General features: G+C 38.2%; 2 protein-coding genes across 3 annotated transcripts in view; both read right to left on the minus strand.

The window, feature by feature from the left end:
* Window positions 1-725: 725 nt before the first annotated feature.
* On the minus strand, window positions 726-8,395 carry asb14b (ankyrin repeat and SOCS box containing 14b). Of its 2 annotated transcripts, XM_066673314.1 has the most exons (11): window positions 8,275-8,395; window positions 6,828-6,976; window positions 6,434-6,489; window positions 6,221-6,352; window positions 5,112-5,270; window positions 4,547-4,792; window positions 2,964-3,141; window positions 2,612-2,794; window positions 1,827-2,187; window positions 1,163-1,316; window positions 726-1,041 (listed from the first exon to the last, which is right to left on the minus strand). In XM_066673314.1, exons 2-11 carry the CDS (start codon window positions 6,941-6,943, stop codon window positions 863-865), a joined length of 1,764 nt encoding a protein of 587 aa, XP_066529411.1. In that variant the 5' UTR covers window positions 6,944-6,976; window positions 8,275-8,395; the 3' UTR covers window positions 726-862. The 2 variants fall into 2 exon arrangements, with proteins under 2 accessions (XP_066529411.1, XP_066529412.1); XM_066673315.1 differs by lacking the exon at window positions 8,275-8,395 and having other exon boundaries at window positions 6,434-6,499; window positions 6,841-7,740.
* The window catches only part of dnah12 (dynein, axonemal, heavy chain 12), a 44,732-nt gene continuing 28,953 nt past the window's right edge, over window positions 7,933-23,711 (minus strand). Inside the window, exons 49-73 of the mRNA XM_066673313.1 lie at window positions 23,490-23,621; window positions 23,311-23,400; window positions 23,076-23,216; window positions 22,614-22,855; window positions 22,395-22,542; window positions 21,240-21,385; window positions 20,924-21,138; window positions 20,034-20,226; window positions 19,135-19,327; window positions 18,887-19,059; window positions 17,912-18,052; window positions 17,602-17,760; window positions 17,322-17,466; window positions 17,076-17,226; window positions 16,017-16,270; window positions 14,985-15,125; window positions 14,762-14,899; window positions 12,210-12,443; window positions 11,444-11,632; window positions 11,148-11,251; window positions 10,225-10,429; window positions 9,943-10,080; window positions 9,741-9,832; window positions 9,590-9,657; window positions 7,933-9,133 (exon numbers count right to left, since the gene is read on the minus strand). Of these exons, the coding sequence (XP_066529410.1) occupies window positions 8,940-9,133; window positions 9,590-9,657; window positions 9,741-9,832; window positions 9,943-10,080; window positions 10,225-10,429; window positions 11,148-11,251; window positions 11,444-11,632; window positions 12,210-12,443; window positions 14,762-14,899; window positions 14,985-15,125; window positions 16,017-16,270; window positions 17,076-17,226; window positions 17,322-17,466; window positions 17,602-17,760; window positions 17,912-18,052; window positions 18,887-19,059; window positions 19,135-19,327; window positions 20,034-20,226; window positions 20,924-21,138; window positions 21,240-21,385; window positions 22,395-22,542; window positions 22,614-22,855; window positions 23,076-23,216; window positions 23,311-23,400; window positions 23,490-23,621 (4,026 nt within the window). The 3' untranslated portion in view covers window positions 7,933-8,939. The remainder of the gene's footprint in view (window positions 9,134-9,589; window positions 9,658-9,740; window positions 9,833-9,942; window positions 10,081-10,224; window positions 10,430-11,147; window positions 11,252-11,443; window positions 11,633-12,209; window positions 12,444-14,761; window positions 14,900-14,984; window positions 15,126-16,016; window positions 16,271-17,075; window positions 17,227-17,321; window positions 17,467-17,601; window positions 17,761-17,911; window positions 18,053-18,886; window positions 19,060-19,134; window positions 19,328-20,033; window positions 20,227-20,923; window positions 21,139-21,239; window positions 21,386-22,394; window positions 22,543-22,613; window positions 22,856-23,075; window positions 23,217-23,310; window positions 23,401-23,489; window positions 23,622-23,711) is intronic.

The raw sequence follows: 23,711 nt of genomic DNA on the forward strand, positions 1-23,711 counted from the left end.
TGTGTTTACAGGCGCCAGCGCGCCGCCCGGAGGACGCACAGTGTCATTGCAACAACAGCGTGAATTCATCAGCGTCCATTCAGGCTGCATCGTGAACACAGGCCTATGGTAGTTCTTATTACATTAGGAGACCTTCTCTGGTCTTCTGCCCCCATGTGTCTCTAATGCAGCGAACGTACCTTAAAGAAGGACGCAGTCTCCCAGCACTGCGGCTTTTCATGTCTCAGATATAAGAACTACAAATACAATTATTTTTAAAATGATAATCTGGGCACTCTCACCAGCTGCTGGACACTTTCACTTGTGTCACCAAAACAGCTAATAAGTACAGTAAATAAAAAAAAAACAACTTGCTTTTGCTAGATTGGTTGTGGAAACTAAACAGCACACACAGTGACCATTTTACAGTCTATACAGTATAAAAATGAATAAACCAAACATTGAATTTCAGTTCAAATAGTTTTTTTTAATTCAGATACTACATTCCAACATAAGAGGTGACCCATTATTGCACATTATATTACAGTTTATGCAAACTTTATAAACAATTTAAATTATTACAAAAAAAAACTTTTATTTAAATCTTAAAAACAATATTTCTGATTCGGTGCATTGTTATTATCTTTCTATTCACAAAAGGTGATGAGGACTCTGACAGAACACTCAACTACACACTAAAGTATATATTAAAGTATTATAACAATGTTCAAATCTTTACAGTCTTAAAGAAATAATACATGAGCTATTTGCAGCACAACAGACTGACCAAACACAAATTTAAAAGCTTTAATTATGACAAAGAAAAGTCTATAAAAGTATTTCAAAATTGCATAGACATTAGGAAAGGAATATATTTCCGCTTTTATTCAAGCTCTCCTGTGCTTCCTCTGCTGTAAATATCATACTCTTTAAAGCGAATGTAGTCTTTCAAACTGTTTGGCAGAGGCAAGAAAGTGATAAATACTGGAGCCCTAAGACGCAAGCGACCAAGGCACTCTCGGATCTTAAGTCGACACAAATGCTTCAGACTTCGAGTGTTTCCTGCAAAGACAGTGTAACTGTTACTATATAACATTGTGGCCTGCAATAAACTATGCATCAAATAAAAACACAATAACTTAAAAAATTGAAGCTTCAAAATTTGTTGCTATTTATCACCCACCTTGAATCTTGCAAATCTCTGACCACTCCTTTTGTTCCACCAGAGTACTCTTCAGTTTAGAGCAGAAGGTGACATGGTCTACATAGTCCAGCATGATTCTCACCACATGTCCTGCAAAGTGCTTGAGCCAGGACACTGTGATCACCTCACAAAACTGCACACAGGAATGTGTTATTGTTGTGCAGAAGATGTTCTCAAAGGTCAGATGACCATATTTTCATATAATTGCTGTCAAAACCAAACCTTGCCTCTCCATCTTTGTCAGAGTTTGTTTATATAATGATGAATGGACTAATAATAATGATCCAACATTATTTGGATAATAATATTTTCAGTAGCAACTTGCATAAAAGAACAAAATATGTTGCAGCCACCAAACGTGCACAAGAGGCACACTCAAGTGCTGTTAGTTATTAAAGATTTATCAAATAATTATTTAATAATTAAATATTATTTCATAATTAAATAACAATTAAGTCATATTTCAAGTGCTGCTAAAGGCCATTTGAGTAGAGTAAAAACTACAAGCTCTAAAAAGTGTTTGAATATGCAATTCTTATATAACTTTTGCTTGTGTGGGCAGAGCTAAACTGCCAATAGAGGGATATATAAAAATATATTGGTTTTGTGATTTAACAAACAATTAACTTGCTGTCCAACCTACCACCATATCTTTAATGACTGAGGTGCTCCAGCCCTCATAGCCTACTGGCACATGAGATCCCTCTCCGTAAGGGCAGTCAAAGCAGCGCTGGACATCATAGCCATGGTTGAGGAGCATGCGCAGCATCACCTCGTCCTTCAGCGCATGCTGCAGTGCTGAGGGGAAGTGTGTGGTGTTCACGCGGGAGTAGTAGTTGACATTGGCACCATAGCGTAGTAGTGTGTTGATGAGCTCATAGTTGCCCAGGCGCACTGCCACCTGCAGGCAACTGACTGGGTCCTGGTTAGCCATGGCTCCAGCCTCCAGCAGTAGCCGAGCTGACTGCACATCGTTATTAGAGACAGCAAAGTAGAGGGCTGACCTAAGAAATCATTCATAAACACCAGCAAATATGATATTGTCAATATACAAATATATGAAACATACTGATGAATGCAACATCCATTTTTTAAAATCCGACATCCATTTTTTTCCCAACAGAACCTGTTTTCACTCTTTTATAATGATTTCAGGCCTAGAGAACAGGCCTAACACTAACCATAACCAAATACTGAATTAGCATTATGGTAACAATGTAGAAAATAGGCAAAAAAAATAAAAAACATGTCAAAGGATGTGCTCCATTTATAAGTGCTGTCTATTTTCAAAGTATTATATGTGCTTCTCTGACATGTTTATTAGGCTTATGATTAATGTGAGTGAATTCTTAAAATACGTCTTGCATGTGTCCAAACTAACATAGCAAATTTAGGCAGTTTATGATCCCTTTAGCTTTTCATACTGACCTGCGTTCATCATCATAGTTACGGCGCACTCGTGGGTGCAGCATGAAATTTGGATCGAAGCCTGCATTCAAGAGTAGCTCCAAAGACTGAAAGTGACCGCCTGCAGCTGCAGAATGAAGTGGACTCATACCACTCTCTTTTATCACCTCTCTGTTAGTGACTGGAATAAGCTGCTCTAGGACTCTGCAAAGAGGGTGAGAGGAGGTCAAGTAGGAATGGACAGGCCATCATTTACAAAAATGAATTTTCTGAAAGAGATTGGAACAATGCAGTTCACTTGCACTTGCATATGTATAACAAATTACTTGCTAAGTATATGGGACAGGACAACTATGGATCACCCTTTACTCACAGCAGATGGCCACGATAGGCAGCACGGTGAATGGGTAGATGACCAGTGTGTGTCGGAGTGTTGGGGTCAGCTCTATACTCCAACAGCACAGAGATGACATCTGGGTTTCCAGATGATGCTGCCTCAAACAGCACTGACGGAGACTCTGGACACTGAGGCTTTGAACATACACTGGCACCTGAGTGGGTGATGAGAAATGAATGTGAGTGAGATCGGCGCTAATACCACTTCACAATGCAGCATGACTAAGGTATTTGCTATGTTGTTTATGTTGTCTCATAGGTGCACAGGTCTCTAGCTTTTGAAGTATTATTAATTTTTTTTTACATTTGCCATTGTAATTCCTTCCCCATTGCATGTGAGCACAACCATCATAAGCGCGAAAACACTTACACAAATGTGCATGTAGTTGGCACTCAAAGATACAACTAGACAGTTCAAGCGTCAAGTGCCTTGGTATGCTCAAGAACCACACTCCATCACAGAGACACTAACATGTCTAACATGTCACCAACTAGAATGTTTATTAAAATGGTTAAAGAATATATTACTTTTAAAAAGAGATGAAAGATAATAAGCTTGTATGGGAAAAATCAAGGGCGGCACGGTGGCGCAGCAGGTAGTGTCGCAGTCACACAGCTCCAGGAACCTGGAGGTTGTGGGTTCGATTCCCGCTCCGGGTGACTGTCTGTGAGGAGTTGATGTGTTCTCCCTGTGTCCGCGTGGGTTTCCTCCGGGTGCTCCGGTTTCCTCCCACAGTCCAAAAACACACGTTGCAGGTGGATTGGCGACTCGAAAGTGTCCGTAGGTGTGAGTGAATGTGTGCGTGTCTGTGTTGCCCTGTGAAGGACTGGCGTCCCCTCCAGGGTGTATTCCCGCCTTGCGCCCGATGATTCCAGGTAGGCTCTGGACACCCCGCGACCCTAAATTGGATAAGCGGTTACAGATAATGGATGGATGGATGGGAAAAATCAAAGGAAAAAAAGTGAACAACATGACTTTCCAAAAGAAAAAAATGAAAGTTACAAATTACATTTTAAACATTTCTTAAAGCTTTCAAATTTGAAAGAAAGGGGGAAAAATCAAGCTTTACTCTCACTTTAAATTTACTGTCCATCCTTCCACTGTGAGAAGACAACTCAGTGCTATGGGTCTGAAAAGATGTATAGTTTATAAGAAAGTATAACTGAAAAAAATTCTAAGTGAAAACTTAGAAAAATTTGTAAGTGGATCTCGAGAAGCAGAAAAAAAACAATTCCTAATAACTTCAGAATTGTGGATAAATACCTTTAAATACCTTCTTTGAAAAACTGAAAGCAAGTTTCTGATTAAAAGAAAGGTTTTAAAGGCAAATAGTAGACTCATTGAAGACTGAAAAAGTAATGTAATATTTGGTCATTATCTTTTATTTATTTTTTAGGGTAAATATGTTCTCTAATATCTGTAATATTCCCTGGTACCGACAAACATGTACTTTCATTTTGACTGGAAATAACTCAGTCAAAGTGTTTCAAACTTTGGCACAGTATTGGATTTTTTTTGTGGCTGGTAAAAGGTTTTATGTAAATAAAAGTTAAAAGCACCTTTCTGTAGCAGAATTTCCACAACATTCAAATGCCCAGCCTGAGCAGCTAACCCTAAAGGAGTATGCTGAGTGGCATCATAGGCGTTTGGGTTGGCACCAGACTGAAGGAGCAAGTAAACAAAGTCCTCCAGGCCCAGCAGAGCTGCTTCATGCAAAGCCGTTCTCTGAAGGCTGCCTTTTTGGTCCACAGTGGCATTGTAGCGTAGCAGCAAAGAAGCCAAGTCATGTTGGTCATTCTTTATAGCTGTTTGGAGAGAGACAAAACAGAGAAGATCCCTGCTGGGCTTTCATTTACTACATCTGATCCATCAAACCTTAAAAGATACACATTTCAGTGAGTCAGTACAAAGAAACACATTCCATACAATGCGCTAGAGGTGAACAGGAAAACTCTTTAATACCCTTAATTGAAGAGCTATATATCTTTTAAAGTGCAACTATAATCTACAGGAACCAGTTCTGAAAACAAGTTTCCAAACCACTCAGAATTTCCCAGAGGAATTTATACAACCTAAATCACAGCCTGTCCATATGCCTGCCTGTAAAACAGTTGGGTTCCACACCTGCAACTAATGGAGAGTCCTCATCCTCATTTGGACAGTCAGGGCTGCAGCCATTCTGCAGCAGGAATGTGGCATTCTCTCTGAAACCACGGACAACAGCAAGGAAGAGCGGGGTCTCCCTCTTCAGAGTGCGGCACTGACCAGAGCCCTGAGGAGATGCTGACAACGTAACACATTCAAGCATGAAACTCTTAAAACACCTTGTCTTTCTTAGCCTCGTAAAATGTAAAAGTCTGTATATTCAAGCACACTTTAGTACCTCATTTTCACAGAAATAAAACTTTAAAAATATGCATATTATTTTCATTTTAGGTATTGGATACTTAGGATGAGGAAAATTTTATATTTAATGGGATACTAATTTATAAAACACCTAGAATAAAAACTGGGGGGACATTTGCTGAATTACACTTGAACAACACTTTCAACACATTTCAATTCCTAGCTGTAAAGTACTGGGCAAAGACACAGACCACCCTCTTTTATTTAATTGATGTGCTTTCAGATTTTCAACGGAACCTGCAGGTATATTTTTCTACACCTGCAGTGTTATGCTTTTCACAATTCAAGTATTCCCAACCATATTCAAGTGATGTAAAGGTCAGGGCTCTGGGGTATCCAGTTTATTGTTTTAAGAACACTAATAATTTCTTCATTTGATTTGCTGTTTTTCTTCTTTTTTCTATATTTCCTGATCTTACTGTCAGTTTTTGACCCATTGTGGGAGGTTTTTTTTCTCACAATGGATAGACAGACAGAAAGAGTAGTGATTTTTTTTCAGATCTAAAGGAAGCATAGATTTATATTTTAACGACGAATTTTGCTTTTTTTGGACTGTGCTTTCAAATTTGTGCTAAAATTCACTGATTATTTGGGGGATTCAGCAAGTGCCCAAAAAATCTGCTATAATCTACTATACCATTTACTAATGTATGTTCAGTACTTTTGTAAGCATAAGGAATTACATCATAATTATTGTTAGTGGTTATTGACCGTACAATATAAATGTAACAGAGATCAGATTGAAAAAGTCTTTCTTAAAGGGCATCATTAAAAAGTCTGGGGACTCAAATATTTGGCTCTATTTAGAGCACTACAACAATGTAGACCTGAAAAGGTGATCTCCAGAATTGTCTTGTTGCTCTGTACAGCTGCTTCATGGAGGGGAATCCAGCCCCTGCTGTCAGCCATTGCCAGAGCTTTTTTGTTCTCTACCAGCAACCTTAGGGCGTCTTCATTACCTGTGGACAAAGAGACGGGAGGGCAGCGAGATAGGTTTCACAGCAGACCTAAAGATAAGTGATTATAGATTCAGTTCTCACCTGCTTGTATGGCTGTAAAAACCTCCTCATGGTCTATATTTTCCAGTATAGGGTTGCTAAAGGAAACTACAAATCAGTATTTTCTCACATATCCTAGGAACTGTTATTACTAATAGAGCAATAAGAAATTTTAATCACCAAAGGATAGCAAGGCATTTTTATGAACATGATTTTATTTCCCAGTAAACTCTAATAAAACAAAGTCTCATACTTCTCTGAAGTCCAAGAATGAATCAGTTTGTGCTCTATAGAACATGTCCCCCGCATGGGGTGCAGTCATGTTTAAAATTTGATTAGTATAGAAATACACGAAGGCTACTAGGTGTCCATATAGTCACTGTTTTTAATATGAAAAAGATTCATTGGAGAAAAAGGCCGGAAGACATGCTCATACCTGGGAGTTTGACTACTACACTTGCTATACTGCAACAGACTCTGCTCAATCATGTATTGTGTGGCCTCATCTTCATCATCCCAATCTTCCTCTAAAGCTTCAAAATCTTCTTCCATCTTTGTATACTTGTATCAGTGAAACCACAAATTCTAAAATAAGTTTAACAAAATCATTCAACAATTAACAATCATCATTTCAACAAAATTCATTTATATAAGGGTTTGTGGACACCTGGACATCCAACATGAATCAACTGTGTTCATAGGAACTTTGGCGTCAATAACTGTCTATTCTCTTTTGTGAAACCCATACTTTAGATTTTTAAACATATTCTGTGAAGATTCTATGGAGTTCAGCCACATGGACATTAGTGAGGTCAAGTACTGATGATGGATTAGTAGTTCTGGATCACAGCTCATCCCAGTTGTAATGGATATCTCCAGAAAATGCACTAAATCTTATCTAACACGTTTTTTTCCATCTTAGTTTTATATGTGCTTTATAATTACACAGGTTGTATGAGCACATTTGAATGTCTGTGTCCACAGTGGATACACATTATAATAGTTGTATTGTCTAATTTCAATAGGTGTTTACAAACCTTTGGACCTAGGGTATATAAAGTGGCAAAGTGGTTTAATATAAAATGATGCATTATAAAGAAATTAGCTTTGTTCATTTTATGGCTATTGTTTAATAAGTATAATGCGTGTTATCTATAACAGGGTTTCTCCCCCCACCGAGCCATGCAACAGAACCGATTAGTTATTAAATCTTTAAAATCTTTTAATGAAAGATCCCCTGCCCTCCATATGTGAATAAATTATATTATGTCTAAACAAATAAGTTAGTGTTTACTATGAGATTTGTTAGTCATAAGTTAGTGTTGGTCTCTGTCAAGTATTATGGTGAGTTTACTGGTATCGGCAAAATAAAATAGGTGAGAAAATTAGTTTTGTCATTGGGGGCATGTTTACAAAAGTTAATGAGAATTATAAATGGATTTGTGTGCTGACTATCAAAAGAACAAATATGCTGTGTTCGGATGACTACTACATAATTCAGATCATAGCAAAGATTATCTAAGCAGTAAGCGTCACGAACCATGCAACAGGCTTTTCTTGTATTTATTCTGTATGGAAATATGGGGATGTAATTAGACTAAGGCTGAAAATAACATCCTCTTTCCTCTTTCTGTCTTTGGTAAATTCTTAAATGGTAACCAACATGGTCTAAAGGACAGGGTGTGTTTACACATAGTCATTAAAAACATTGTGAATGAACCTGTTATTGATTGTGTTGAGGTTTGAGTCACCAACTTGCAGCACTCCATGTAAAAACATGCAACACTCCATTCCATGCAACATTCCATTGTTCTCTGAAGCCCATCCAGGAAGTATAATTATGTTTTAAATATGTATAATCCATATGCAAATGTTCATTTTACCTTCAGGCAGGAAGAGCTGCTGTTATGTTGCACTTGAAACATTTGAGGCTCTTACGAGCCACACGGCTATTTATATCTTCACAGTTAAATATATGCAATCACAGGATTGGCCCTGCCGACCCCCCTCAACTTGGATTACATTCTGGAACTCAAGCGTACAAACCCAACCACTCAGTTGACACACACTGGGCTTTTAGACAGTCAACCCTAACAACAGAAAACACCACAGTAACCTTTCATGACCCTAGCTTAATAAGGAATTCTGCCTTAAATTTAGCATTAATATGTTTTTCATGTTTTACAGTATCTTATTTACAACTTGTACTTATCGTTTTCTATCAATGCATGTACCCAGCATGCATTACAGCAGAAAATGTATACAGCCAATATCAGCTCCCATGTAGATAAATAAATTCACATTGCTAACATCGCTGTTGATATAGAGGTAAATACACACTCCCTCCACCTTCAAGATTCATCATCAGTTTTTCAAACTAGAAAATCTTACCCCAGATACTATTTCTATTTTTTCCCGTAAGCAATTCATTCTTTAAGAACCAAGGATTTTATTTTCCATTTTAGGGCACCATTAAATGTAGAGCTGTTGCATCTATACTTTTTATTACTGATAATTGCTTGTTCATAGGCTGCAGGGGAGTCCCGTGTTAATCATCCAGCTGGCAGAGCATGGCTACTCCTCTCTTGATCCAGTGCTGTGGACGCTTGCTGGTGGACATCATAATGGAGATGACAAAGTTAGTGGAGTGACCGGTAGTGGACAGAGTGCCCTTGCGCTCGCTGGTCTTATAGAGAGGACATATGTAGATGTTCTGGGGCTGCTTAACATCCCGTTTTTCAGCTAAAAGATAAATGAATGAGTTTAGAAAAAAAAACAATATTAAAAATCTCTTTCACTGTTATTTTTCTTTGTATCTGTATAATGGTTTGTGAGCACTGGCTCAGCCAACATTTCTTCTGAAGTGAAAGGTACTCTATTCTTGGATACTTTGTGCTACTGTGGCAGTATTAACACATATTTTTTACTGTTGGCATTCACAAAGTGAGTGAGGTCAGGTTCTGATGTCCTTGATTACCATTCAAAGAACAAAGATCTCTTCTGCCACAGGGTTCAATGCTACAAAGTTTAACACCCTTCCAGTCCAAACATGGCAGTGGCCCTGTTGAACTTCTGTTGCTTCTGTGGCCCACTCTTCTGGTAATACTTTTCTTTGGACATTTTACAAGCACCTTAAATAGGCTGAATTTACTGATCATAAAAATTTCTTTGGTCTTATGGTGTTTGAAGTTCACTCACTTGGCTTTATCCAAATGATGGGGACTGAATCAAAGAGGACTTTGGGATACTGTTCAGCTAGGACACCACTGCATGAGAAGAAAACATTAATTAAAATCATTAAAGGAATGTATGCAGAATGCACAGTAATTATTCTATCCTGTTAACAAACCTTTTCTTGTCCCATCTGGCTCCATCCAGGAAGAGGCCATGAACATAGACTCCATCCTCAGGGGAAGTGGCTGAAGTGTCAAAAGGCATGACCTGTGTAAAATAATTACAGGAAATTCCTGCTCCACTGAACTGCACTGAGTTTATCTGTACTTTAAATTAAATATGGCAAGAGTATAGGACGTTCCTCTGCTAGTGGGTACCTCATAGTCAAAGCTGAGGAGGTCAATTGGGATAGAGTATTTTCTTGCATAGTTCTGCATGGCTCCTGTCAGGAAAGCTTGAGTGAAAAAGAATCCAGACAACCAGAACACATGAGGCTTTGTAGTGTCATACCAGTCCTAAAAGAATGAAAATAGCTAGGTTCAGTTCAGACTGCAGACATTTAATAATTACAGTCAATTGAAGCACTAACATTGACTCTGTATAAAGAACAAAGTTAGGTGCAAACCCAACTTAAGTTTCAAAAAGATATAGAGTCTAACCTGAAGAAATCTGAGCCTGGCGAGGAAGTCTGTGATGTAGCTGCCCAGGGGCTTGAGGCTGGGGTATGAACGCTTGGCCCACTTCTCTGGCACTTTCCCCACTAGCAGGCTGCCTGCTATAGCCTCCAGTTCTGCATCCATCACCACTAGCCCTTTAATAGCCTTCAGTAAGTTCTGCAGGCTCAAACGGATGGTGTTGCACAAACTGATAATAGAAAATAATATATATTATGCCCAAAACAAACTTTACAAAGCATAGTGTTAGATATGGTAGCAACATCATAGTTATATTTACATTATATTATCATACATACAATAATCTTTATAATAATAAAAATATAATAACATATATTAAAATCTGTATAATAACAAGGGGCTCCAGGTGACTGTCTGTGAGTAAGTTTGGTGTGTTCTCTCTGCATCCGCGTGGGTTTCCTCCAGATGCTCCAGTTTCCTCACACGGTCCAAAAGCACATACTGGAGGTGGATTGGCTACTCAAAAGTGTCCATAGATGTGAATGAATATGTGAGTGTATTTATTGTCAATTAACATGTTAAATAGAAACCTGTTTAGATCTTAACATATTTCTGTGTAAATCTGTAAAAGTGAGTAAACTTACAAAATTGTCCTACCTTGAAAATAATGCCAAACCAACATTACAATTTACTGACTGGCAAAAGAGTGTGCTTGGTTTGAAAATGTAACCTGTCAAATCATGACTGAGGCTAAACCTGCTCTTCATAACAGATTAATTAATGTACATGAAGCTGATCTAGGTGTATGTAAATGTATTTGCAAAACATTAAATAGTTTCTGTTATTTTTAACTAAACTTAAAATTAAGTTTGAAAATTGTGAAAAAAATTTCAATGCCACTCTTTTTTTCTTTTCTTTTCTATGATGAAACTGCCCTTTGCACTTACTTGTTATATCGTTCCATCTCTTGTACAAGCACTGTGTTCATGCTCTCTTCATAGCGCACTGGGAATTTGTCAAGGGCAGATTCAATGTTAAAGTTTCCTGGAAGCTGGAATGCACAAAAAGTTTAACTTAAATTAGCACAGTATTAAGGGCAGCTTAAGCACGAAGAGCTTCTTGAATACTAAGGCCTGCTAGAAATTAAATAATGCTATAAATTTGCAAATAGTAAATATTAATTAGATAAAAAACATTATGAATTTGTAATAAATCGTTTAATATGCATGTGATTAGATTATACTTTAGTAAGAATGTCACTGGCAATGTCCAGTAGAATGCTGTCTCCTCCAGGACTGCCTCCTCCCTTTGAACCTCCACCCTGTGTCAGGATCAGGGAGTCAAACAGGAGTTTTGTCTGTTGCAGGTCTTTAGAGATGTCCACATTTTCATGCATACCAAACACCTCTGGATGCTGATTAGCTGGTAGATTCTAAATGGCATAAAATATAAATATCACTTTTTTGTGTTCTATTGCTTTTTAGTGTCAACAAAAAAATCATGGTGAACAGTACTGTGCATCTGATAAAGTTCTAAATAAAAACCTCTTTATTTAAGCAGTAAGTGTTCATTAGCATATTACAATAACATTAAAATTAATTTAAGACACATCTTCTGCGATGTGCTGTACATTGCATAGACAAATATGATTTATGAAAATACAACTTATAAAATCTACATAAAACAGCATGAAGTAAAACTGGATGCTCTGAAGCAGCTGTACATGTGCTTAAGGTCACAATGCTTTATGGCAAGCCTTGGCTACAATGGTATAGATAATAATGCATTTGGGATGAGCTAAAGTGGATTTTGTGATCCAGAACTAATCATCCAACATCAGCACCTGATCTCACTAATGTTCTTGTGAATGAATGCAATCACAATCTCTTAAACGTTCAAGACCTAGAGTTAAACATTCCAAAGAAGAGTATAAGCTGCAGCAAAAGAGGAAAAACTCCTTATTACACCCCTTCATTTCAGATGAAATGCTGATTGACTGAGCTTCTTACCTTGATAAACTCCACATAGTCTTCATGAACAGACTTTGGAGGTGCAAAGTATTTGCCACTGGGAGAGAAGGTGTAGCCAGAGTTCTCTATTATGTCCTTATTATAGAAGTCTGCCAGAATGGTCAAGAGAAGGCGGCGATCCCAATCATCTGTAACTCGTCCACCGTAGTTACACTCACCGGTCAGATATGTGATGGCCTCAAATGGAACCTCTGTATACTCATTCACAAAGAGCTGTGGCACAGAGAGTAGGAAGGCTATGTTAAGGACATTTTATAGTTGCATTAACAGGAGGCTTATATTTGAATCACTATTTGATATTAAGAAATTTAGTGTATGTAATCTGAAAATAGGGCAACACAGTGGCGCGGCAGGTAGTGCCGCAGTCACACAGCTCCAGGGACCTGGAGGTTGTGGGTTCAAGTACCGCTCCAGGTGACTGTGAAGAGTTTGGTGTGTTCTCGTGTCTGCGTGGGTTTCCTCCGGGTGCTCTGGTTTCCTCCAAAAAACAAAGTGTCCCTAGGTGTGAATAAATATGTGTGTTTTGCCCTGTGAAGCACTGGTGCCCTCTCCAGGGTGTGTTCCTGTCTTGCGCCCAGTGTTTCTGGGTATACTCCGGACCCACCACAAGCATACAGCAAATAAAAGCATCTTAAAATTTCATCTGATGTGAACCAAGTAGTAGGCCTATTTAACTTTCCAAAACAAATGCCTGGTGACATGAAATGTTCTGAAAAGCTGATTTTTAAAATATTTAGTCCATATATATAGAATCAGTTTTTTATTTCACATCTTGTGAAGCTAGTGAAATATATACAAACCAGATTCCAAAAAAGTTGGGACACTACACAAATTGTGAATAAAAACTGAATGCAATGATGTGGACATGCCAACATCTAATATTATATTCAGCATAGAACACAAATCACAGATCAAAAGTTTAAATTGAGAGAATGTATAATTTTAAGGGAAAAATATGTTGTTTCAAAATGGTATCAACAAATCCCAAAAGTTGGGACAAGGCCATTTTTTACCACTGTGTGGCATCCCCCCTTCTTACAACACTCAACAGATGTCTGGGGACAGAGGAGACCAGTTTCTCAAGTTTAGAAATAGGAATGCTCTCCCATTCATGTCTAATACAGGTCTCTAACTGTTCAATCGTCTTGGGCCTTCTTTGTCGCACCTTCCTCTTTATGATGCGCCAAATGTTCTCTATAGGTGAGAGATCTGGACTGCAGGCTGCCATTTCAGTACCCGGATCCTTCTCCTACGTAGCCATGATGTTGTGATTGCTGCAGAATGTGGTCTGGCATCATCTTGTTGAAAAATGCAGGGTCTTCCCTGAAAGAGATGACGTCTAGATGGGAGCATATGTTGTTCTAGAACATGAACATAGTTCTCTGCATTAATGGTGCCTTTCCACACATGCAAGCTGCCCATGCCACAAGCACTCATGCAACCCCATACCATCAGTGATGCAGGCATCTGAACGGAGCGTTGATAACAAATAGGGATATCCTTGTCCTCTCTGGTCCGGATGACATGGCGTCCCAGTGTTCCATAAAGAACTTCAAATCGTGACTCATCTGACCACAGAACAGTCTTCCATTTTGCCATACTACATTTTAAAAGACCCCTGGCCCAGTGCAAACATCTGAGCTTGTGGAGCTTGCTTAGAAATGGCTTCCTCTTTGCACTGTAGAGTTTCAGCTGACAACGGCGTATGGCACGGTGGATTATGTTCACTGACAATGCTTTCTGGAAGTATTCCTGAGCCCATTCTGTTATTTCCTTGACAGTGGCATTCCTGTTTGAGGTGCAGTGACATTTAAGGGCCCGGAGATCACGAGCATCCAGTAGAGTTTTACGGCCTTGACCCTTACGCACAGCAATTGTTCCAGATTCTCTGAATCTTTTGATGATGTTATGCACGGTTGATGATGATAACTTAAAAGTCTTTGCTATTTTACGCTGGGTAACACCATTCTGGTATTGCTGCACTATCTTTCTGCGCAACAATGGTGGAATTGTTGATCCTCTTACCTTGGCTTCAGAGAGACACTGACACTCTGAGAAGCTCTTTTTATACCCAATCATGTTGTCAATTGACCTAATTAGTGTTAATTGGTCTTCCAGCTGTTCGTTATATGCTCAATTTCCTTTTTCCAGCCACTTATTGCTACTTGTCCCAACATTTTTGGGATTTGTTGACACTGTGAAATTTTGAATCAACATATTTTTCCTTTAAAATGTTACATTTACATTAATCTATGTTCTATTACGAATAGAATATTGACATTTGCCATCTCCACATCATTGCATTCAGTTTTTATTCACAATTTGTTTAGTGTCCCAACTTTTTTGGAATCTGGTTTGTAATAGTAAATGTACTCAGTTACTGTGCATCATTAGTGATTTTATACTATTTCTGTTTTTCAGATAATTATGAAGTGTTCACAAAATGTAAAGAGCAGCTGAAATTTTTAAGTGTTCCCATAAAAATGGGGGACTTGGTATGACATATATGACAGTTATGAAAGAACCTTCACCTGCAATTGCCTGATACTAATACGCAGATCTGACTCATTGAATCCATATGGAATGTTCCAACCCAGGGGTCCAAACTTCTTTCTCTCCTGGACGAGGGCATGGAAGAAACAAACTCCATACAGGAGCTTTTCCCAAATCTATAAACATGGCAACATATGAGTACATTTGGAATTTATTGTCAAATATGTGGAGATAACAGGAAAAACAACATTTTATAATCACCAGCTCTTTGTTTGGACACCCTGAGAAGAATCCCGGGTCAGAAATAGGGTCAGATAGGTAAGACTGCAGCAAATTCAGCCTGAGGCCTGTAGGTGGCTCATTTGTCATCTTCACTCCATTTTGCAGGATGGTCACTGGGAACTGAAAAATAAACATTAGTGGTGTTAATCAATGAAAAATGTAATCAAGTTAATCACAAAGTCATTCTGCGATTAATCGTGATAAACTGCAAGTTAAAATACAATTCCATTTTTCCAGAAGGGAGATGAAACAATTAAATATGTGGAGTGGTATGCACGACTAACTTTTTAGCTGAAATCTCTTAATGTGCAGGGTAAAAGGTTTAGGGAGAGAGTTAACATCAAATAAAATGAAGCTCAGACACAATTTTTAACTGAGAAAATTGCAATACGTAGCTCACAGCTCGGACAAAAACCATCTCCATGTTCCAGCTTTTTATAAGAGATAAATGTGTGTATTAAGCCAAGCATGTGAAAAAAAATGTGCCAAACCTCTTGCAGCAGCTGTTTGTTTTGTGTGTGAAACCACCCCACCACCCCATTTTTACTACTATAGGGGTGTCAAACATGCTTTTCCATGTAAGATTCTAGTCTGGCCCACCACTTAAACTTGGAATCCATGTTCTCCCCTGTAGAGACATTTTTTGATATTTGGCCTAGAAGAGGCATTTTCACATACTGACTGACTTGACTCCTAATGTCACACATGTGTGAGTAGGAACTGTTAGTTCAGCGATGTTTCACAGAGAGAACTTAAGTTGGCGCTACTACAGCATCTGTTGTTAGTTTAGCCATATTTCACATTCCTGTTTGTGAACTAAATTTGGAACCGTTCAGCTCGTTTCCACCGACATAAACTGGTTTGCGAACCAGAAAAAATAGTTCCCAGCTGGGAACTTCATGTGCTTTAACATATTACATTGGATAGGTTTAACCTAGTGCATTGCAAGTGCACCAATTCAGCACTCCCTTACCTCCTTTACTTCATGATTTACAAATTAAACACAGTTACCATAGGGGATGGGTAGCTGGTGAGCCAGAGGCGAAAGTCTGCATGGCAAGTTTCAGAGCTGAAATCCTCACAGATCCTCTCCAGCATGGGCATCCAGGATACAGCAAGATGACAGTTCTGCAAACAAACCCACGTGCCTTCCTTCATTGCTGAGTGGATCATCTTTACGGCTATAGGACCCTGGCCCTGACCTAGAGAGATTGACTTGAACTTGGCACCACCCATGTTTTTGTCATTAGCAAACTTCAATAAACCTGTAAGAAAAAAGTTTCAGTGGTCAGGGGCATGTAAGATTATATCTTACATTAGGGGTGGGCAATATTGCCCTAAAATAATATCACAATATTTCAGGTTGTTTTAGGTATAACTATATTTTTGGCAATATAAACACTGAAAAAATACTTATATTAATTTAAAAAACACACTAATGCAACAAAATAAATTATGTATTAATATTAACCATACTGAATTAAAAATATTTAATACATATTAATAGCATTAAAAAGTTTTTATTGATAAAAAGTTTTATTTTACTACAAATATAACAGTTTCAAATATTCAAATATAGATAAGTCACAAATTAAATCATTAAACATCTGCTTATTTTGTAAACAACAGCAATTTACCAAGATTCTGATTTTGTATAAAATAATGTAGCACAGTCCTTCACAGGGCAACACACACATTGACACCTACGGACACTTTTGAGTCGCCAATCCACCTACCAACGTGTGTTTTTGGACTGTGGGGGGAAATCGAAGTACCCAGAGGAAAACCTACACGGACACGGGAAGAACACACCAAGCTCCTCACAGACAGTCACCCGGAGCGGGACTCGAACCCACAACCTCCAGGTCCCTGGAGCTGTGTGACTGCGACGCTTATACAAAATTAACCTTAAAGCATCACAGTAAATAATAAAACAAACACAAAGTACTTAGAGTCATTAGGCAAACAAGAATATCACGATTATCATGATACTGATTTTTTTATAGGCACAGCCCTATCTATACTGATATATAGTGGTACGATCATAGGATGCTTACAAAGAATACTTACTGGCCATAGGGTCTGCTCCCGGAGAGAGCACAAAGACCAGTGGGACTGTGCAGTTGGAGTCAGTGTAGCTCTTACTCAGATCAAATGGTGGTGGTTCAACAAACTTTTTTCCCAGTTTCTTGGTCACATAATTACTAATGGCTGGTTCAATCTTTGAAAGATACAAAGAACATAAAAGAGTTATTGAAGATGTTAAGTGTATGAGTAAATAGCCTTGTGACATAAGAAATTCATAAGACATCTCACTTTGTCTGGCCGAAGGCAGCGGTAAATGATCATTTTCTGAAAGTCTGAAAGTTTCTCGGACCATGGTTGTGGTAGGGGTGTGTTATAAGGCTCCTTATTGTCATAAATAAGCAGAAAGCTCTCAGGGTTCTTGGTGAAACTCTCTCTATATTCATCCAGGAAGAAAAAAAAATAAATAAAAATAAATAAATATATTAGCAGGCCAAGTCCCTTTAAGTAGAAGACATTATATTCACCAAATATATTTTAGGGCAAACCAGGCTGGCAAGGAGATGCTTACTTAAGACCTTGCAGGCCAGGTAGGTCACTGGCTCGACAGATCTCATCCCAGCTCTTGTCCTGTAGCCAGTTGGGGTCAGGATTTGCAACATCATTCTGCAGACCCACACCACCTGTTAGCAGGAACATGAATTCTGTGTATTCGATTTCTTTCTTTGCCCTGTGGGAAAGCAAGACAGCTAGACATCAGGGTTATGATAGGAAAGTGTTGCAGTCTCATTGAAGCGAAACTGCCCACTTGTTGGAATAATGTTAATTAGTTAATAAACAACATATTATTTTTAACACTAATATAATTAGAGCGAACTTACAGCAGCAAGTTGGAACAAAGAAGGAAAGAGAATAGAAGCTTGTCCTTCTCAAAAAGAGAGCGGCACACATTGCAGTATAGATTGTAAGTGAAGTGGTCTATCAGGTATCTCAGCCTCTTCTCAAGAACCTTTGACTTGTTACTGAAACATACCATACAGACTAATTAAAAAATCACAGTTGGGTGGGGGGGGCAGGCACTGTTCTCCAGAGAAGGGGAAAAAGTGATATGGACAGATTAGTCCTTCACCATATTCACTACAAATGACAGAGTTCAGTTTTCCATCCCTCCATTACAGTTCCAGAGATTTATATTTATTTATTATTATTATTTTTTTGTTCTGATCTTGTTTTTATTTACATGCTCTTAATAGATTTTTATTGCTTCTGATTATCCTGTAGCAATTTGAGATTTTCTTGAAATGTAAAATGCATTACAAATAAAATGTATTAATATTATTATTAATTCCCTGGCACTACAAAAGTGTGATACAACTTGTGGTAAACCATTACCTTACTTTATTTGTTGTCTCCTTTCTGTATTATATTATGATTTGAATTTGATGGAAAAAAAAAAACAGTCAAACAAAAAGTACTCAAAGTTCTTTTTTTTGTAACCAAAATAAGTACACAGAAAGATACAGTACAAATAAACTGCATAATAATACTTAAATAATTATCATATAATGTACACACACACACACACACACACACACACTGAACGATCACTGGATAGGAATCTTGTATCTACACTTATTGTCCATTTTATCAGCTCCACACTCTGTACAGAACCACTCTGTATTTCTATAATTACAGACTGTAGTCCACCTGTTTCTCTGCATACTTTTTTATCCCTATTTTATCCTGCTCTTAGGTGTTCTTAATCCAGTGATTGTTCAGTGTATAATTTAAATAAATAGGGGATAACAACAATGGAAGGGTTGTGTAAACAAGTGCATAATCACATATCTTTTTACCTGTCCTGTACGGAGTTGATGTAAAGGTTCACAAACCAATTGAGAGAATACTGGTACATGGGGTCAATATTAGCTAGGTCTGCAATGCTGAAGAACAAGATGGAAGAGTGCTTGGCAATGGCTCTGTAGCCTTCTCTTGACTCTGCTATTTTAATTTCAGTCTTCTCTGCAATCTGTAAGGGACAGAGGTCTAATCACTCACTGTCAATGCACTACAGTGTTTTTCAAACATTTTTTTTGCACCTGACCTGCTGTTTCTTGGAGATTTCATTAGACATTATCTTGGCTGAGTCCAGGATCTGGATAGCACTCTCGTCCTCCAGGATATTCCCCTCTGAGGATTGAAGAGTCTCCAGGATTTTGTCTTCAATCTCTTTCAGCTGCTTCTTATTGGCAGCAGATTGCACTATCAGGGCATTCCTCTCCTCCTCTAACTCTGGCCTATTAAACATAGGACATAAATATAAAGGGTACACTAAAAAGCTCAGGAATGTAGAAAAGGAAATGGTGAAATTGTATAGAGTACTTTAAGGTTTTGAGGTTCTCCAAGGTTGCTTTTTTTCTTAAATCTTATACGTATAATCTATAGTATATTTGTTAAAACTGTAAATATTTTTAAGCTAAAATAACTGGAAAAAAGCTGAGTGTAAAAAAAAAAACAATTCTTATTGCCAACAAATTTGTAAATGTTGGGACACTTTATGCAAAAGAATTGTGGAAAATTTTCATGGCAAATTTAACATCATAAAACAGAAAGACAAAGTTATTATATATTTTTTTCCCTGTTAATTTAAATCTAGGGGCTACATTTCCAGCTCTGTGGAAAAGTGTTTTGTACTTTATTAATCACAATCACATGAAATGTTGTATCAAACATGATAGACATCATATTTTATGCCATTTTTTGTAACACAGAACATTACTTACAAGTCTCTCGAGGACTTTTATTAAAAATGTGTATATTTTACTTTCGACTGATCTAATTTGTATAGTAAGTATATGTCATCACTGTCCAATTAAAAACATCTCTAAAACAGTAACTTTACAGGAAAAAGAAAAAAAAAATATATTTTTTAGCATTTATATTGATCCATTCATCATGAAATTTTCACACAATATGAAAGACATCTACTTTCTTTATAATCACCTTTCTTTAGCCACGACAATGCCCAGCAGCTGGTCCTCTAGGCCCTCTGGAGTGATCATAAAGTTCAGTAAGGACACTTTAGTGGCCAGCTCAGGCAGATAATGTGGGTTCCTCAGCTTAGTGGTGATATAAAAGCGGAAATCACTTGAGTACTCAATCACGCTCTCCCCCAGCCGGATGCAGTCCATACCTCCTACACACAGAGAACAGAAATCTTTCACAAAATCATGTGGCAGACACTAATCTTGAGAAGTTCCTATGTGAGAAAAGGTTAAACCTAATGGCAGACTGGAACTTTTAGGGTCACAAATAGCTGAATTTGGATTGTCCAGAATGCTAGGTATATAATCGTTTTATGCAAATACATTTTTCATTATTTTATCTTTCATAAAATCCCAGGATAAATTTTCTTTAAAATATTTATATAACTGTGGTTGTATGGCCCATGTGAACACACTGAGGTTTATGACCTGTGTCAGTCCATAAGACAAATTTTATATCTCTTATTTCAGAAGTACAAATTTCACTAAAATCATTTTACTAAAAATACACCAATCATGTAACATTATGACCACCTCCTTATTTGTATACTCACTCTCCATTCTCTCAGCTCCACTGACCATAAAGGAGCACTTTGGAGTTCTACAAATACAGACTGTAGTCCATCTATTCCTCTGCATGCATTGTTTACCTCTTTCACCCTGTTGTTCTTTCATCACAGAGCAGGTATTATTTGTCTGGTGGATCATTCCCTGTGCTGCGGTGACACTGACTCTGTGGTGGTGTGTTAGTGTGTGTTGTGCTGGTAGGAGTGGACTAATTTATTCAAGTAAACTTTTATGTGTATTTACACTACATATGAAAGTGAATCTTTCCTCTTTGCACTGTACCTTGTTTGAATATCTGCTTGAGAAGTAGGGGCTCTAAGGAGGGGTCCAGTTCTTCTCCCACATTTTCCAGAAGCAGTGGAGTACCAAACTGAATACAGTTCTCCATTGTCCTCATGTAGTCTGCATCAGTAAGCTTTATTACATTCAGATTGTAATCTCTCTCTGAGTTTTTCACCCACTTGTTGGCCTGACCCTGTGGATCGATCATCAGAGGCCTGAAAATATATTTCAATATGACTTCATATACTTCACAGCCAGTTTCTTATAGACTGAAAGATTATTTAATGGGTTTGATGTTTTGCTGATGGAAATGTACCATCTTCTGGAGTTGCTCACAATGACTCCATTATCAACAGAGAAGCTGTCAGTAGGAAGCCCAGAAATGTTCCAGGCCCTGATCTTGATAGGATCTCCGAGGGTTTTACTCAACGAATAGTCATCCGAAGATGGAATACTCTTGGACTGAAAATGACAGTTATATGGTTACAGATAATGCTACAATGTAAACAAAACAGAACAGAAAGAAACAGAATTGATTAACATAAGAAATATGATATTTATGTGTATTTTCAAGTAGCGTTTTTATATACATATAAAGTGAGTGTCACTGCAGGCCCAGAGCTTATCATTGGGCACTGGGCAGGGACACAATTGCAAAGGGTACCAACCCAACAAGGGCCATCACACACTCACCCAGTGACTCATAAATACCCACACCTCTGGTCACTTTTGCATAACCAGTTGATCTATAAATAAGTGTTTTTGGATTGTGGGAGGAAGCTGGAACAACAAGAGAAAACCCATGCAGACATGGGGATAGCACCAAATTCCTCTCACAAAACCTGAAAATCTGAATAGCGATTTTGGCAATAATCCAAAATGGGTAGATGTAGAACAACATAATACATTAGAGTAAGAGTATGTGATGACAGCTTATTCCAGTCTAAGGATTCCAAGTCCTCTGTCAACATAACCTTTAGCATAATCAGATTTTCATTCATTCATTCATTAACTGTAACCGCTTATCCAGCTCAGGGTCGCGGTGGGTCCAGAGCTATCCTGGAATCATTGGATGCAAGGCGGGAATACACCCTGGAGGGCACCAGTCCTTCACAGGGCAATACACACACACTCACACATTCACTCACACACTCACACCTACGGACACTTTTGAGTCGCCAATCCACCTACCAACGTGTGTTTTTGGACTGTGGGAGGAAACTGGAGTACCCGGAGGAAACCCATGCGAACATGGGGAGAACACACCAAACTCCTCACAGACAGTCACCCGGAGCAGGACTCAAACCCACAACCTCCAGGCCCCTGGAGCTGTGTGACTGCGCCACCGTGCCACCCTATAATCAGATTTACCACATTTAATAATAAGATTAGTAGTAATATTCATGTTAACACACTCATAGTTGTTTCAAGAAACAGCAATTAAAACAACACTTTGCAGCAGGTACTGTACTTTACACAGCTTGGTCCACTCTTTGGTGCAGTTTTGACGGAAACCAGCAGTGAAAGCTCCAAGGTAAGCAATAACGCCAGCAGATATCAGTACATCACCGGTTAAGTTGTCATAAGTATTCTGAAGGTCATCTGCTGCTTTAGACCACCTGTACAACACAGAGAAATGAACATTTCACACCAAAGTATTCCATTTAAAACAGACATATCTCAGCCATACCTAGTCTTTTCTCCTCCTAATCCCCCAATAAGCTTCTCGGCTCTCTCCAGCTTGCGAGCACAGAGGTCCACCTGGAATTCTAACTGAGCTTTCTCCTCGGTTTTCTCCTCAAAAGTCTTCTGCAGGGCAGCCAAACGGTCCTCAACCTCCTTCAGCTCAGCTCTTTTCTGGTTCAGCAGTGCCATGGTGGTAGCCAGTGACTGCTGTGCTATAGCCAGGTTAGCCTTTTTAGGAGCTACAACCTAAATGAAGGGCAAAGCACAGTTTACACTGGTGGAGAAAGACTACAGGTAGGTAATATTACAAAAAGTTATCATTACAATATGCTTTTTAAGTATTTTAAACCTTATTATATTTCCAGCTTCATTTGTTTTCTTGTTGCTTTTTCAATACATAATTTTCTTTTTTCTAATTTGTGTACCTGGATAGAACTAACATATAAATAACTGGATGACAGCCCACCTTTGCCACTCTGTCATAAACTTCCATTGCAGTAATCCATTTGCATAGGCCCTCAGCTGCAGAAGAGGCCTTGGCCACTTTGGTGGGGTCAAAGTCAGGATTGGTCATATACTCACTACGAATTTTGTGCATAACTGGTACCTGTGACAAAGTGGCATTAGTTTATTATCAGCATGTCATAATTTATCAATTGTACTTATACTCTACTCCACCTTAATCTGTGAAACATACTTACAGGAATGTTGTCCTTGTCATATTCTTTCAGATCCCTGAGGAAATTCATGTCTCCGAGCAGCTTTTTGCTCGGACCCCAATAATCTAGAATCTGTTAATATGGAACAAAAGGTAATAAGATCTTGACATGCAACAGACATGCATTTTTATTAGTCAAAAATGCTGAACTGACTGTTTAACCTTCTGTCCAGTTCCTGCAGTGTCATTGATCTTTTCAGGTTTGATGTCCTTCATCACACATACAGCTGCCATCACCAGTTTAACTCCAGATGGGGGGTTTTTCATAGATTTCACAATTGTAATATCAGAGGGCTGTGAGAAAAACAATTCTGTTTACGTTTTCTTATTCATTTTGTATTTTGCAATTCCTTTAGTATGCATTTATTTCAAATTTTATGGCTA

The sequence above is a fragment of the Hoplias malabaricus genome, chromosome 5 (assembly GCF_029633855.1).
Source record: "Hoplias malabaricus isolate fHopMal1 chromosome 5, fHopMal1.hap1, whole genome shotgun sequence".
Taxonomy (NCBI): Eukaryota; Metazoa; Chordata; class Actinopteri; order Characiformes; family Erythrinidae; genus Hoplias; species Hoplias malabaricus.

Excerpts from the sequence above, each read along its gene's own strand:
- asb14b (XM_066673314.1), bottom strand. The coding sequence starts at position 6,943 with ATGGAAGAAGATTTTGAAGCTTTAGAGGAAGATTGGGATGATGAAGAT. Across the intron at positions 3,142-4,546 it reads GGAAATTCTGCTACAGAAAG|GTGCCAGTGTATGTTCAAAG; the intron begins GTGCTTTTAACT and ends TCACCCACTCAG. Across the intron at positions 1,042-1,162 it reads AGAGATTTGCAAGATTCAAG|GAAACACTCGAAGTCTGAAG; the intron begins GTGGGTGATAAA and ends CTGTCTTTGCAG.